Genomic DNA, 17,389 nt, shown 5'->3' with positions numbered 1-17,389 from the left:
AAAAATCTAAGATAATCAAACCACTATGTGTTTACAGTATTGTTGTGTATTATGTGTTGAGAATACTTATTTTGCAGGCAGTAGGACATTAAACAGTATATTATATAGGAAGACATTCTTCCATGTAACATGTCATGGTCCCTGTAGATTATTTGGTATGTACAGTATACAGTAACAGTCAGTATAAATGTATCATCTGCATGAGCTGTCTTTCAACTACAATTAAAACAGCTTTCTAAAATTGTATGTGTTTTGAAATATTGTTAAAAAAATTCACACAATCAAGACATTTTTTTTTAAATGTAAAAAAAATGTAAAAATTGAAAAAAGAATAATAAAAAAAAGGTGGAATAATGAAAACCCATGTTCAATATTAGTACAGCTGTGTGCATAGTTCATCAGTGTTCCATCTGTGGATGGAGTCTGTGGAGGTGTGTTGTACTTCTGGGAGAGATTATCCTTTGCAACTTGCCACTTGGTGAGATCTAACCATTAATATATACTATTCGGAACACTGATAAACTATACTGATACACAGCTGTATAATACTGTACTAATATTGGACAATGGTTTTAATTATTTAGATTTTTTCACATTTTTCAATTTTTTTTATATTTTTCAAAAACTTTTTTGTGTGGATTCATAATAACTAGTGGTTATTTCCACTTACACATACTTACTGTTTTTTGGCAAACAGACCAGTAATAGACATACAAAATTAACTCTAGCAATTGTAAATAATTTGAGTGTGCTATTAATGTTATTTTTTTGTTGTAATACTTTGGAGGTAGTTAGGTGGGTACGCCTCAATACCCAAGGAGCCAAGAGAGTGCCAGCACCATAGTTTAATTTATTGATAAAAAAAAATTTACATTTAAGACACAGCACTTATAAAAGAGCTATAGAATAGTACAAAGAATCATCATTTTAAGAAGCACATTAAAGTCTAAGCACCATAAGCACTGCACATTACAGAGCTCACTGAGGCCCTCTTTTTCGGAAGCAATTGTAATAATTGCCACTGTTATAAAACAGGAACTACCTAAATATTCCTTCAAATGTAAACAGGTCTTCCTTCTATTCCAGGTTTTGCATGCACCATAAAAATATCGTAGAATAATTTTTTTTTTTTAAATCTACATCTTTGAAACTATTTCAGCGAAGCTATTTTTTTTACACATTTTTTTTTTTTTTTTTACATGATGTGCTATAAAATCATTTGTAGAATTAAGGAAGAGGAAATAAAAATGGTAGGTAGAAAGCCCCCGATACCTCTCAACTTTGGAAGGTATGAAATTGGGACGGGTGGGCGGCCTTGGGACATGTTTCCACAATATATGATGCACATAAGAATAGGCATGTATAGTAAAGTTCTATTGTCCATGTGGCTAGTTTTAATAGGAAGATAGATTGGGATTATATTTTTGACACTGCATATGAAACAATGGCACCTTACAGTATCTTCATAGGGTTCAACCTGAAAAGAAAAAAAAGATGATTTTAGCTTTATAGATATTTTTTTTAAACACAAAATAAATAAAATCATTCGTTGTACAGACAGATTTCAGTTGAAATTAGGTACTTTTTCCACTTAAAAATGTATTCGACCAATATACAATATACTGTACAGTAACCATAATACCCCAACATACACCATAACATAACCAGCAGGCCTGCCGCAACATGTAATTATGGGGCACGACATAGCTAAGGCATCTTGTAACTTCACTACTGCTGCACTATCACCACACGGGCCCACTAAGCCCGCCTTGACCCCGTTATATTTTTATTTTTAATTTTTAATTTAAATGAAAAGGTAAAGAGGGGAGAAGGGTACGAGGGAAAGGAAAGGAAAAGGAAAGCCTGCTACCAGACATACCCAGGGCAAGAAGGAACGTCAGGCCCCCCACTGCTTCTACATCTTAACACATACGTTCAGCTATCGCATGCATGCTAGGATTAACACACACAGCTGATATCTCACTATGAGGACATAACCTTCCTATATTATAAGTCGCATAAGCTTGCGAATATTAGTTTAACTTTAATCTTGGGACACGCAGGCCTAGCTCACAGAATAGGGCAAATCCATAATTGTATTGCTACTACTGTTTAAACTGTGTCTTGTACAACGCGACCTGTCTATATCATGTAATGTGCCGTCTGTGTTAGCATTCAATAAGAAGCTGCCTACTGAATGTTTCAGTTTTAATATGTTAACCAACATGTCTTTTCACAATGTTTTCTCACAAGAACAAAAATGTGCTGTCACTCGAAAAGCCATACTGATACCCACCAATAATTGTTATATCTGAGTTTGCGGACGCCACTATGGCTAGACAAGCATGTACTGTAAATCTGAGCACAACACGCATATCGTCTAGCATCTCTATTTCTATTGGTTTAATAGTTTATCTCTTAGTTTATTCATTTTAACACGATACAGGGGCATACGCTTTAACAACTAATTTGTTCTGCATTTTAAGCGCACCTAGCACTGTTATTTGTATGCCCAGCTCAGCATAGCATACCAAACAAATGATGATCAATAGCTTGCTATATGTATAAAATATAAAATTGTGCCGTCTGCACTGTTACAATTTGAAATGTTATGAAACTGCCTGTAGACGCCGTCGTGGCTCTGCAAGCTTGTTGTCAATCTATGCACGAAATAAATAAAGAATTGAAAAAAAAAAATGTATTGGTTTCTATAGCAAATGTTGATTTAAATAAACTGCCCAAGGGGTGCAAGGTTGCAAAAATCTCGACAGCTACATGAAGATTGAAATTGACTACAACCACACAGAGGATCTAGGTGGAGGAAACCTTAAAAAAAGGATGAGTCCTTCCCCTGCAAGTCGGCAAGATGTGTTACAAACACTGCTACTCAGAGAGACCACTAACCCCCCCCCCCCCCCCCCAAAAGGAAGAAATTAGGTTTGGCTTGATCTTCACTTGGGTAATGCTGCCTGATATATAGTGATGAATGGAGACTCCCATACAGGGAACTACAAAGTATCTAACCTGATAACCTGCCACCCAACCCATGTGTTCCTTATAAAGGGTTAATAAGTATGTAGGGTTTTAGAAAAGTACCCCCCACTCTGTCTCATTAGAGATGTTTTTGCCTGAAGCTGAAGGAAGTAAGATGAATTGTTAGTGTAGGACTCATCTAAGAGGTTTGCCTTGATGTGGCAGGTGGACTTACAACTAATGGCCATTGGAGATACTAAATAACCTCCATTTATTTAAATATGCATAGGGATTTGGAATAGTGCGCAGGTAACTCTTTTCTTTGTTTTTTATTGTATAGTATAGTTTTTATTGTATGTATTTATTGTATTGGGGCTGATGTGTGCTATGGTCGTTGCTGCCGCCCAGGAGTAGTGATAGTTGTTTACATAGTTACATAGCTGAAAAGAGACTTGCGTCCATCAAGTTCAGCCTTCCTCACATGTGTTTTTGCTGTTGATCCAAAAGAGGGCAAAGAACACAGTCTGAAGCGCTTCCAATTTTGCAACAAACTAGGAAAAAATTCCTTCTTGACTCCAAAATGGCAGTCAGATGTCTCCTTGGATCAAGCAGCTATTACCCCACTAATTAGAATCTATATCCCTGTATGTTATGTTTTTGGAAGTATTTATCCAATTGCTGTTTAAACATCTTTATGGACTCTGATAAAACCACCTCTTCTGGCAATGAATTCCATATCCTTATTGCTCTTACTGTAAAAAAACTTTACTTTGCCTTAAATGAAATCTCCTTTCTTCCAGCCTAAATGTGTGACCTCGTGTCCTATGTATAGCCCTGTTTATGAATAGATTTCCAGATAATGGTTTGTACTGGCCCCGAATATATTTGTATAATGGTATCATATCCCCTCTCAGGTGCCGTTTTTCCAAACTACAGAGATTACAATTTTTTAACCTCTCTTCGTAACTAAAGTGCTCCATTCCTTTTATCAATTTTGTAGTTCGTCTCTGCACTTTTTCTAGTGTCATGATATCCTTCTCTAGAACAGGTGCCCCTAATTGCACAGCATATTCAAGGTGTGGTCTTACCAGCGATTTATAAAGAGGCAAAATTATATTTTCATCCCGAGAATTTATGCCCCTATTAATACATGACAAAACCTTACTGGCCTTAGCAACTGCAGATTGACATTGCATATTGCTGCCTAATTTGTTGTCTGTAACAATTCCCAGATCCTTCTCGTGTGTGGTTATCCCTAATTCACTACCATTTATGGTGTAAATTGCTTGTGCATTCTTGACCCCGAAGTGCATAATGTTGTGTTTCTCTACATTAAATTTCATCTGCCATTTGAGTGCCCAGTCCCCAATCTATCCAAATCCCTCTGCAGCAAAGCAATATCCTGCTCAAATTTTATGACTTTACAAAGATTTGTGTCATCTGCAAACACTAAAACATGGCTTTCAATGCCTATTGCAAGATCATTTATAAATCTTACAGTTTGAGTGCAGGACTTATTTTTGTGTATTTGTAAGATAGGCCTATAGTTACCAATTCAAAATAGTTATTTTCCTTATTTATGTGAAAGGACTATTATGGCCTAGATTTAACCCCTTAAGGACTGTTTTTGCGATGTTGTACATTTGCAACCAGGCCTCTTTTTACACTTTTGTTTGTGTTTAGCTGTAATTTCCCGCTCTCTCATTTACTGTTCCTATACAAATTATATATTGTTTTTTTCCAGGACAAAAATGGCTTTCTTTACATACCATTATTTATATAATCTCATGTAATTTAATTTAAAAAAATAATAAAAATTGAAAAAAATACATGGTTTTTGACTTTTACTGGAAAAATATCTTACTCATCTACAAAAGCGAATGAAAAAAAAATGCTAAATAGATTAAAAATGTTGTCCTGAGTTTAAAAATACCCCGTGTTTACATGCTTTTTTTTGCAAGTTATAGGGCTATAGGTACAAGTAGGATATTGCAGTTTCAAAACATACATTTTTCTAAAATTTATCAATAGTGACATTGTAACACTATTATCTGTCATAAATCTCTGAATAACACCCCACATGTACAATTTTTTTTTAAAGTAGACAACCCAGGGTATTCAACATGGGGTATGTCCAGTCTTTTTTAGTAGCCACTCAGTCGAAAACACTGGCCAAAGTTAGCGTTCATATATGTTTGTGTGTGAAAAAAGTAAAAAACTAAACGCTAATTTTGGCCAGTGTTTGTGACTAAGTGGCTACTAAAAAAGACTGGACATACCCCATTTGCAATACTTTGGGTTGTCTTCTTTTGCAAATGGTATGCCATCATGGGGGTAATTCTCATTCCTGGGCTACCATACACTCTCAAAGGCAACTTAACCAACCTGCCCATTTTCAATGTAAAAATATTTGACCCTGTAACTTTCACAAACGCTATAAAACCTGTACATGGGGGGTACTGTTATACTCGGGAGACTTTGCTGAACACAAATATTAGTGTTTCAAAACAGGAAAACGTATCACAACAATTATATCATCAGTAAAAGTGCTGTTTGTGTGTGAAAAATGCAAATAAAAAGTCACTTTCACTGACAATATCGTCGCTGTGATATGTTTTACTGTTTTGAATCACTAATATTTGTGTTCAGCGAAGTCTCCCGAGTAAAACAGTACCCCCCATGTACAGGTTTTAGGGTGCCATAGAAAGTTACAGTGTAAAATATAGCACTACCGATCGCAGGCAGGGGAACGACGGCGATCGGGTAAGTACATCTGATTGTTAGGACGGTTCAGGACCGTCAGCGGACGGCACCGCAAAAATGCCGATGACGGTCCTGAACCGTCCTCGGTCCTGAAGGGGTTAAGCTTATAAAGTACACATAACAATCTGCTTTCTAACACAAACAGTATTCTCTATCATGGTCGATGCACAAACAGTCATGTTTAATATTAAGAAGAGGCTATTGAGTAACACTCTGTCGCGACTTGTAAGAATCCTTGGCGATATACAGGGCAGCAACCTGCCAAAGGCAAAGCAAGAAGAAAATAGACTGAGTATTACCAGACCTTAGAATGGCCGGCTTAACACTTAGGATAGAAATAGGAAGTATCAGAACTAAATCTATCCTGGTTCACAGCACAAGTAGGATAGTGTACAAAATCGCTAAACAAAAACAGGTTCAATAATGCAGCCAGGACTAGTACACAGAAGATAGGAAAAATAATTTGTTGTCACACTGGAAACAGGACGGAAACAAATCAAAGTCAATAATCTATTGGGGTCAGGAACAGAAGCCAATCAAGTAAAATGCAATTAAGGGTCACCAGAAACCATGAAAGGGCACTGGATGACAGACATGGGAGAGAGTGTATGTAGGTCCACTCCCTTCCATTATTTTTTCATCTCTGATGCATTGTGCAGAGCGTCAGGTACACATAAAAATGATGCGACCTAGTGCCACAAATGCTCCATTCAGAATAGTACAGCCATGCTCTAGTCATTGATGTGGCAGTGTCTAAATTAGAATGTGAAGCCAACGATCGTGTTTTAAATGACGCAAATGTATCAATTTCAGAATAAAGGTCCTTTTGACTTTGCATCATTCTTGGAATGTAGGCTCTGAATTGACGCAGATGCGCAGATATTGGAATGGGGCCCCAACAGCATTGATACAGATGCATCAGAATTAATAAGTTCCCTAACACCCTCATGTTCTCCCAAGTGGAGAAAGGTATGCACAATATACAAGTGGAGAAGGACAAGTTACACAAGCAAATGCAATGGGTACACTGTCTTTTCAGCTCAAAATATTCATGTATTATTGGTCATTGGAGCTGAAACATTGTAATCTATGGTTGTGTGACTTGTCATACTTTTCAAACTTCCATTCCATATACAGGTATTGCATTGTATATCTGTGCTATCTGGGCTGATTGGTTTGGTCTGGACACGGTTTAAGCTGTTCAGGAAAAGGTATCATGCGTGTTTTCAGAGTGCAACATATCACTACTGTAACCTGTAGCCTGAACAAATGATTTGGTTGCAAATTGGAGTTCCCGGATACCTAGCAGTTCTAAACTCACCGGATTGGATGTTATGAATTAGGGGACGTGTTCACAGATCCCTGAACTCCGAAGGACGTAATGAGAATATTAAAAATGACAATAATAAAGACCAGGCCTGTGGCAGCGTTGTTGAGGTTCTCAAGTGTAGCATGTTTAGCTGGGTCGTTAAGGTCATGCTTCACTGCAAAATAAAAAAAACAACACATTTTCAATTGCAAACATTTTCAGAGGTTTCAGCAATGTGTATATTGTGGAAATCAGAAAATGGTTAACCTGAAATTAAATAAAAAAATGCAGGCATGCTAAGCAGTACATTTGCATGCATAGGACATAGTGACAGCGTGAAATAATACAATTAAACCTATACACAGTATACAATTAATATATAGCAAATGCATACACTATGTACACTGATCAGCCACAACATTAAAACCACTGACAGGTGAAGTGAATGACATTGATTGTATCGTTACAATGGCACCTGTCAATGGGTGGGATATATTAGGCAGCAAGTGAACAGTCAGTTCTTAAATTGCATGTGTTAGAAGCAGGAAAAATGGGGTATGTTAGAGTACCCACGATGGCCGCAGTTAGAGTACCCACGATGGCCCCTGTCCACCACCGAAAACACCTTCAATGGAGACGTGAGCATCAGAATTGTACCAGGTAGCAATGGAAATAGGTTGCCTGGCCTGATGAATCAAGTTTTCTTTTAGATCATATGGATGGCTTGGTTTGTGAGCGTCATGTACCTGGGGAAAAGATGGCAGCAGGTGCAGGCACCGTTATGCTCTGGGTAATGTTCTGCTGGTATTGGCTTCATGTGGATGTTAATCTGACATGTACCACCTACATAGATCTTGTTGCAAACCATGTATACCCCTTCATTACAATGGTGTTCCATGAGGGCAGTGACTTCTTTCAACAGGGCAATGCACCCTGCCACACTGCAAAAAATGTTCAGGGATGTCTTGAGGAACATGACAAAATGTTCAAGGCATTGCCTTGGCCTCCAAATTCCACAGATCTTAATTCAATTGACCATCTGTGGCATCTTCTGGAACAACAAATCTTATCCATGGAAGATGCTGCTGCTAATGTCTAGGTGCCAGATACCACAGGACACATTCAGATGTCTTGTGGAGTCCATTCCTTGACGCATCAGAGTTGTTTTGGCAGCATGAGGGGGACATACACAATATTAGATAGGTGACTTTACTGTTGTGGCCGATCAGTGTATAGATTGCACATTATCCCTTGATAAAGGTTTTAGCTTACAGTGATATGGGAGAAGCATAGGGCAGTGGTGTCAAACTGGGAACCTTTAGAACTACACAATCATCTGCCAGCTTGTGGATATTCGAAAACTATAGGGGTTGTAGTTCAAAATATCTGGGTGGCTGCAGTTTAACCCCCGCTGGCCCAGCGGTACAGATTTCAAGTATGGTTTCTGCATAAGGTGGTCACCAAGCTGTCTGATACCACTATGTCAACCCATAACGGGGCTTTGCGACAGTGAATGGAAGGCATGTTGCAAACACCAGGTACATTTATATTTTAATACGCAAAAATGCATTTTGATCATTGCTCAAATTAAATTTTAATACTTACAAGTGAAATAACCTCAAATAGTGTAACACTGTATATAAAAAAAAAATTAAATGGGTATCTATTGCACTCCTAAATGTAACATTGATTGAAGGCATATCATCAGATTTTGATTACATTGCCTTCAATCAATGTTACCTTTGGGAGTACAATACTTCCCAAATTCCCATTTTACTCTTTTATATACAGATGTTTGAGTTTATTTTACCTGTAGATATTTGATCTATGAAGACTGAAAGGTGTCTTGCTATATCTACATTTTAAGGGTAAATATGTTTCTATCCTTTGTATTTACTGGTGTTGCTTAAATTTTGGGGGGTGTTATCTGTGTTTGTTGAAATTTTAATACTTATCTGAAATAGATAAGACTATATCCTTGTAATCAAATGATCAAACACATCTCATTGCAGGTGAGGTAAAAATAAATAAAACACAACAACAAAAACAAAACCTTTAACAAACAAGACATGTCAAGCTTGTTTAGACACAGCCCCCGTCTCCTGCTTCTCCTGTATAAAGTGTTTTGCTAGAATTAATGGTTTGTCTTGTTTTATCTATTGCACAACACTGAGCAATATGTTGGCTCAAAATAATAATTGTAATCTTACAGCTACCTCTGCTGCTGATTGTAATGTGCATATATACATTTATTATCAGCTTCATGGTGAGACAAACAGAGTTATTCCCTAAAGCAGGGGTAGGCAACCTTTTAGCAGCACTGTGCCGATATAGGATTGTGATGTCCCGTAGAGAGCCGATCCTATTTTTTTAAATTAAGGTGTGTATGCTGCCGTATTCTGCTTGGGTTATTTTTACTGTAATTGCTTTGTATCGTTGTATTTGTGCGTATATGAGCTATTATATTGTATATGTTCATTAGTAGTTTATGGTATCATGTATGATACATATGAATGTGGGCTGTGTATGGCTGCTTGTGGAATTGTGTGTGGATGGATATGTCACATTGTGTGTTTGGTAGTGCGTGTATGTGTGGGGCTGTTTGGGGTATTGCACGTGAGAGGCTGCGTGTGTGGTTGTGTGCATGTATGTGTATTGTTAGTGGTGTTGCGTTTGTGTGTATGTTTGTTTGTGGGCTGTTCATATTATTTGTTTGAGGGGAGGGTTATTCTGCATTTCTGTGTATATCTAGCAGTGTGGGTGGGTTCCCTGGGTTCCAGTGGGGACCAGGCTGGCCAGGTACAGGTCAAGGACAGGAGCTGCGATAGCTGCTCTATTAAAGTGTGGATTCCCATTCACAAGTGCTGGGAGGCAGTGATCTGAGATCAGTTACTCTATGTGCTGCAATGCATAAATTGAGGATTGTCTTTCACCACCTCTTCGTATTAGCAAATATCTGAAGTATTACTGGGACTCCTGATAGGCCAGAGTGCGTTTGGCTCCAGCAGCCTTGAGTGCCGTACAAAGACACCTCGAGTGCCGTGCATGGCACTAGTGCCGTAGGTTGCCTACCCCTGCCCTAAAGCATGAACCACACATAGTTAACTTCAATAGTTTTTTTTTTCTAATTCTGCTTTTCTGTGAAAGACACAATTCCGTGAATAACCCTGCAACTATAAAATGTTGACACATAAAAGTGTTGTTTGCATAATGAAGCAGAAGTAAAAATAAAAGTATTACATCTTGTTAAAGTCCTTCTACATATAGAGAATGTGTGAGTTTATGGGAGTCTAGGGGTAATGCATTTGGATTAGGTCAACGTTGGTAGACAATAGACAGACAGATTGATACCAACCAATGATGATTAGGAGAACGCCCACAACAATTTGTAATACGATTGAGAGCGATATAAGGACGATGAGGAGGACGTAGTAGTTGAAAGCGGGACCTTGATCTATGACAGCTTTCATTTGGGAGGCGTTCGCCATGAGGAGAGCTATATCCAGCATACTTTCTGCTGCACTTTTTTTGCTTGCATAATTATTCATGTTCAGCCCTTCATGACGTTTAGTGTGGTTCTGAAATAAATGTAAAAAAAAAAAAATACATTAAATTATAACACATTGAGTGGAAGGTTATTAGACATGAAATTAGGGGTCAAGAATAAGCCAAACACACAGTAAAGACGAGTTTTTTCTTTGTTTTTTCTAATTTGCAGAGCCAAAAGCTTTAAAAAAATTACAAAGAAATTAACAAATATCTATCAAATATTTTGATAAAGATAAGAATATTGTGATCCTTGATAAAGAGCAATATATGGAATGACTAATGGGGTCTTATCTGATAGGTCCACATACAAGATTCTTAAAGGAACACTATAGGACCAGGAACACAAAATATGTATTAAAAACACTATGTAGCCCCCGCCACCACTCCAATTGCCCCCTAAATATAGTAAAATCTTACTTTTATTTCAGTCTGCTGGTGTTGGCTCTGTCCCTGACCTGCATAATTGACTGACATCATTAGAATTGATGATGTCAGCCAATTACAATGCTTTCCCATAGGAAAGGATTGGATTAGTTGAGATTGTCAATTCTGATGATCTCAGCCAAAGAGGCGGGCCGGGGGACGGAGCCAAACGCTGCCCTAGCCAATCAGCATCTCCTCGTAGAGTCAATGCATCTCTAGGAGGAAAGTTCAGTGTCTCCATGTATTGGGTGGAGACACTGAATGTCATTCTGCAGCGCTGACCCAGGAAGCACCTCTAGTGGCCATTTGAGGAGTGGCCATTGGAGGTGTCCCTAAGCTGTAACGTAAACACTGCCTTTTCTCTAGAAATACCGTGTTTACTGCAAAAAGCCTGCAGAGAATATTTCTACTCACCAGAAAAACAACATTAAGCTTTAGTTGTTCTGGTGACTACAGTGTCCACTTAAACAAGATCCAACAAAAAGATTTCTTAAAGAGCTTAAAAGTCTTCTTCATGAAGGGTTAAATGAGAAATGTGTCTTGGAAGTGGAGTTCGATTTCATGTATAATGGTTCGCCTCGAATTACCACCTACACATAGGGCTAATTTTGACTTCAGTATTTCTGAATAGGGGACCTAGCTGTGCCTTAGTGTGACTTTGGGGTTTAGTCTAGGCTTAACTGAGTTAAAGATCACATATTGATTGAATGAAATATATGTAATAGCCCCATATGTGTTAACAGATTCAGACATTATTGTATGATTCCTGCTGATCTTTAGGTAGAGTATAAATTACTCGTTTTGACAACAGGCTGCTCCACACTCATATTTGCTGCAACACATGTTCTGTGACTCTATGTGGATGGTTAGATCTAGAGAAAGTCCTCATATCATATAAATATGTCTGTATCTCCTATTACGATTGTGATGTTAAGATAAGAGAAGGTGAATGTGGAATAACCCAAAATCCTATCAGCTAACCAGTGTCACATGGGGACAATCTACCTGTACCTCACTCTCCAGAAGAGTACAGTACAGATGAAGATGGGGACAGTGTGAAGCAGAAATCACCTAAGCCTTCATTATCACAGGATCCTAATTTTGTGCCACAATCTGAGACACCGAACAAGCAACAGAGAATTACTCTAATTTCGACCTGACTTATCGAAAGATAAACCAGAGCTTCTAGGATCAAGGCTACCACAGTAGACTTTTATACAACCTAAGTGTCAAAGTGTCTGTACAAAGGAGTTGGCAAAAAGATTTGCTTCCATATTTTACATTTTGGAATTGATTTTGAAAATATGACTGATCATGCAAAAGAATGTCTTTTATTGAAGAATAGTGATCATGTGAAGCAATTTATTATCACATAGTTGTTCGGCTCATTTTTAATCATAATAACAGAAATCACCCAAATGGCCCTGATCAATAGTGTACATACCCTTGAATGTTTGGCCTTGTTACAGATATAACAGATGTTACATTGCTATATGGAGAGATCATATACTCAGTAACTAGGTGCCAATACTCAACAGCACTCCCTTAAATACCCAATAAATTCAAATATAATAGAACAAGAGATTGCACACTAGACTACTCTCAGTGTATAAATGCTTTATTAAACCAAGATAGGTCATAACAAACACTAAGCAAATAATCAAATGCAGCATCAAGTCAGATTTGAAGTAACAATAACAAGGCAAATAAATTAAACAGTGGTACTAACCACAACTTACTCAAGCCTATCCTTGCAGAAACACAAGCCCCTAATACCCCCTCCTGGCTGCTTTTATCAAACACCCTTGAGAAAGGCAGCCAGGAGGTGCCGAAACGTTGGGGGTATTAGGGGCTTGTGTTTCTGCCAGGTTAGGCTTAGGAAGCAGAAAAGAACTGTCAAAAGACCAGCGTAACAAGATAATGGAACTTTATAAAGATGGGAAAAGGATATAAAAAATATCCAAAGCTTTGAAATGCCAGTTAGTACTGTTCAATCACTTATTAAGTAGTGGAAAATTCGGGGTAGACCAAGTAAGATTTCTGCCAAAAACGCCAGAAGAATTGATCGAAATTCAAAGAAAAACCCACAGGTAACATCAGGAGAAATACAGGCTGCTCTGGACGGTTTGGTTGTTTCAAGGAGCACAATACGCTTGGCAGTGTTGGGAGAAAGTGAGAGGTCACTTCCTCCCAGCTAGCATACGAAAAGCCGTGCACATGGGACATAAGGGGATGACGCGAACTAACTCCCAACAGCAGCTACCAGCAGAAGCTACCCTCCTGCACCCAAAAGGTAAGAAACAGGAGGGTGGCTGAAAGATGAACATGTGTGTCTGCATATTTGTCATTGTGTGCGTCTGTATCAATATATGTAAAGACAAAAAGGGAATTAGGGGCACACCCGGAACATGCATTTTACAGGAACATGCATCAATCTTGTTTAGCTCATTTAGGACTAGCACTATTTAATTTGTCTTCCACGTTGGTTTTAGTGTAGGATATTGGAGTGCTGTGACGTAGGGGTGGCTTTAACCCAACTTGGCTATATGGAACTGAATCCCCATGTTTGTTTACTGAGAGAGGTCATTTTAAGTAGCCTTGTGAAACTGTATTTTTATGTGTGTGCTGTCCCTTAACCCCTTCAGGACGGAGTCAATAGTGCACGTTCTGATCAAAACAAAACGTAAACAAAAACTGGAATTTGCGCTATATGTCTGTTCACCCGTAGTTCCCCTCTTTCAAATTATATGCACCCACACTTATTATATATCATTTTGTTCAGGAGAAACAGGGCTTTAATCTATCATTAACTATTCATATATGGAACATCATTTATTATGAATAAAAGTAAAAAAAATGTGAGAAAATAAGATTTTTTTTTAAATTTGCATTTCCGTCTGACATTTTAACTGTGAATGTCATAATACTGTTAGGTTTTACTGCAAAAAAATGCACATATTTGTAATCAGCGATGTCTAACGAGTACAACAGTACCCCCCATTAACAGGTTTTATGTTGTTTTGGAAAGTTACAGGGTCAAATATAGAACATTACATTTTCAAATTGAAATTTGCCAGATTGGTAATGTTACCTTTGAGACGGTGTGGTAGCCCAGGAATGAGAATTACCCCCATAATGGCATACCATTTGAAAAAGTAGACAAGCCAAGGTATTGAAAGTGGGGTATGTTTAGTCTTTTTTAGTAGCCACTTAGTCACAAACACTGGCCAAAGTTAGCGTTCATATTTGTTTTTGTGTGAAAAAAGCAAAAAACAAATATTTGGCCAGTGTTTGTGACTAAGTGGCTACTAAGAAAGACTGGACATACCCCACTTGCAATACCTCGGGTTGTCTACTTTTGCAAATGGTATGCCATCATGGGGGTAATTCTCATTCCTGGGCTACCATACGCTCTCAAAGGCAACATAACCAATCTGGCAAATTTCAATGTGAAAAAAATGAAATGCAAGCCTTATATGTGACTCTCTAACTTTCCAAAACACCATAAAACCTGTATATGGGGGGTATTGTTATTCTCGGGAGACTTCACTAAACACAAATATTAGTGTTTTAAAACAGTAAAACATATTACAACAATAATATAGTCCATAAAAGTGCCGTTCGTTTGTAAAAAATGCAAAAAACTTCACTTTTACTTAAAATATCATCGTTGTAATACAATTTACCAGTTTGAAACACGAATATTTGAGTTCAGCGAAGTCTCCCAAGTAAAACAGTACCCCCTATGTACAGGTTTTATGGTGTCTTGGAGAGGTACAGGGTCAAATATAGTGCTTGCAAATTAAATTCTCTGCACTTTCTCCCTGTGTTGTCAGGCATGTCAATCAAATTTGAATTAATCAAATCACATAATTACGTTAAAAGATTATTTAAATATACATGTAGAATTTTAATATATATGCATTTATAGGTATTTAAATTCTACGTGTATACTAATGTAATCTTTTATGTAATTATATGTATTTATCTATATATATATATTTGTGTGAAGGGCTCATGATGGCAAAGAGAAATAAGACCTAATAAGTGTAGGATGGTATGAAAGTAGCAAGTCGGTTGTGGTGTGCCGAAACCGACGATGAGGTAGGCCTGAAAATAAAGAGGGCCTACCAAGAAGAAATGTAAGAAAAAGGAGTTGATAAAGAGGTGTGGGTGGGAGGGTGATGCAACGCTGACCTCGAAGGTATGGAGCCAGGTAAGGGGTGTCCCTTAAGTAGGGAAGGGGTGTGTCATACGCCCCTCCCACAAGGCCTTACTACTTGTGTGAAGGGCTCATGATGGCAAAGAGAAATAAGACCTAATAAGTGTAGAAACCGACGATGAGGTAGGCCTGAAAATAAAGAGGGCAAAAATAGAAGTTTCAACATTTTAATACAAACTACCAATATACAACTTAACAAGACATGTTCTGAAAAGCATTCCTTACTTCTTGTACAGGGTTAGGAATGTACCGTGTGTAAGCGGATGATTTCCAGCGCCCCAGTGTCTTGATAACATGAACCGGTATGTTAACACTGGAGGCTGTGGAGGCCGCTCCTATGCGGAAGGAGTGGCCTGAATAGTTAGCTGGCTTGAGTCCCAGCTGTGTTAGTAATGACCTAACGTGGGTCATGAAGTTGGTAGTAGTGAGAACTGAACCTCGTAGAACAAAAAGTGGTTGTGATGGTGGTGCCTTGAGACTCTCTGTATAAGAGTCCAGTATTTGGACGGGGCACCAACTGTTGTGAGTCGGATAGTATTTAACCTCTACGGGTGGAGCGTGTTGACTGTTTTTTGAATGAGGTAGTGTCAGGATATAATAGTCCATGTGTTTGGTTAAGTGCGAATGAAGCAGTAGGTGAGTGGATTGTGTTGTATTGATGGCGGTAAACTCTCTAGGTCTCAGAAACCCATAAAAAGCCACATAAATAGCTGTTTTGATGACTAGTGTTGTGTTGAAGGAGAAGGGTTTTAGATCTAGTAGTTGTGATAATTTCTTAAGGATATGAAAATCTATAGGAAGCCTCTGTGCTGTATGCGGGGGTTCGGATCTTTGTATACCCCTAAGGATGTTCTTGATTTGGTATGATGACATGAAACTTGAGTTGTTGGGTTGTAAGGTCAGCATGTGATGTTGGATGCCTGTAAGATATAGTTTGATTGTGTTGTAAGAAAGTTTGAGTTTGAGGTGGCAAAAAGAGGCAAAACCTAAAAAAGATGTCATGATGAATGGTTGTAATATGTTGTGTTCCAACAGGAATCTTTTGAATAAACTGAAAGCTCTGTTGTAGGTTTTCCTGGTATTTGTAGATAGAGCTAGTTGGGACAAAGTTCTGCAATGTTGCATGATAACGTCTAGTCCATTGTTAGCTGATGGAACAGTGGAGTGGCCGTGGCTGTGAGCGCGGCTGATGGGAGAAGTTGATGAAAGGCCTGGAATTTAAAACGAGACAAATTATCAGCTGCCTCGTTACAAATACCTGGAATATGAACACAGTGCAAGAAAAAATTATGACATGCTGCCAACCAAGTGAGTTTCCTCAAAAATCTCATGATAGTAAGGGAGTTGGAGCGACCTTTGTTGATAATGGAACAGGTTGCTTGGTTGTCTGAGTAACACCTGACTGATGAACCTGTCCATAGATGTCCCCATGCCACGGCAGCCGCCACGATGGGATATATCTCGAAAAGAGCTGAGGTAGAGAAAAAACACTCCAGGTCCTGCACCTCTGAAGGCCAGCTACCCCAAAGCCATTTGTTCCCAAAAATTGCTGCAAAACCTGTGGTAGACGCCGCGTCTGTCCAAACAGTAGGAGAAGTGTCAGACAATTGAGGGAGGAACATGCTTTTCCCGTTCCAGGAGTTTAAAAAGTTTCTCCACATGAGAAGGTCTGCCGTGGCTTGGGTATCTAGGGTCAATCTGTGTGCATCATGTAGAAACCGTGGGAACATGCTGAGGAGACGTGATATGAAAGCACGGCCTTGAGGTATAATACGCATGGCAAAATTGAGTGACCCCAGTAAAGATTGTAATTCTTTGCGATTGCAAGTGCGTAGTTGTATATAGAGGTTGATGTTTGTCAGAATGTTTTCTACCTTGGTGCGTGGTAGGCTAGCTTGCATGTTGGCTGAGTCTAGCATGATGCCCAGGAAAGTGATGATGGTATCTGGGCCTTCGGTCTTGGTAGGGGAGACTGGGACCCCCAACTGGTTGAATAGGCTGACAGTCTCTTTCAGGCTAGTGGGAGGGGAAGAATTCTCCTCGACCATTAAGAAATCGTCCAGATAATGTATGACTGTAGGGCATCTGGATATATTGAGTAGTAACCAGCATAGGATTTCGGCAAATGTGTCAAATATGGCTGGACTACT

At 38.6% G+C, this 17,389-nt stretch overlaps 1 protein-coding gene across 1 annotated transcript in view; it reads right to left on the bottom strand.

Moving 5' to 3' along the window:
* Positions 1 to 1,308: 1,308 nt before the first annotated feature.
* LOC134568873 (ninjurin-1-like) overlaps positions 1,309 to 17,389 on the bottom strand; it is a 40,768-nt gene continuing 24,687 nt past the window's right edge. The window contains exons 2-4 of the mRNA XM_063427566.1: positions 10,401 to 10,623; positions 7,058 to 7,220; positions 1,309 to 1,477 (exon numbers count right to left, since the gene is read on the bottom strand). Coding sequence (XP_063283636.1) covers positions 7,069 to 7,220; positions 10,401 to 10,593 — 345 coding nt within the window. The 5' untranslated portion in view covers positions 10,594 to 10,623 and the 3' untranslated portion in view covers positions 1,309 to 1,477; positions 7,058 to 7,068. The remainder of the gene's footprint in view (positions 1,478 to 7,057; positions 7,221 to 10,400; positions 10,624 to 17,389) is intronic.

Source organism: Pelobates fuscus, chromosome 7 (assembly GCF_036172605.1).
Source record: "Pelobates fuscus isolate aPelFus1 chromosome 7, aPelFus1.pri, whole genome shotgun sequence".
Taxonomy (NCBI): domain Eukaryota; kingdom Metazoa; phylum Chordata; class Amphibia; order Anura; family Pelobatidae; genus Pelobates; species Pelobates fuscus.
Note: the sequence above shows the minus strand (reverse complement) of the source record. Positions and strands in the feature narration are given on the sequence as shown.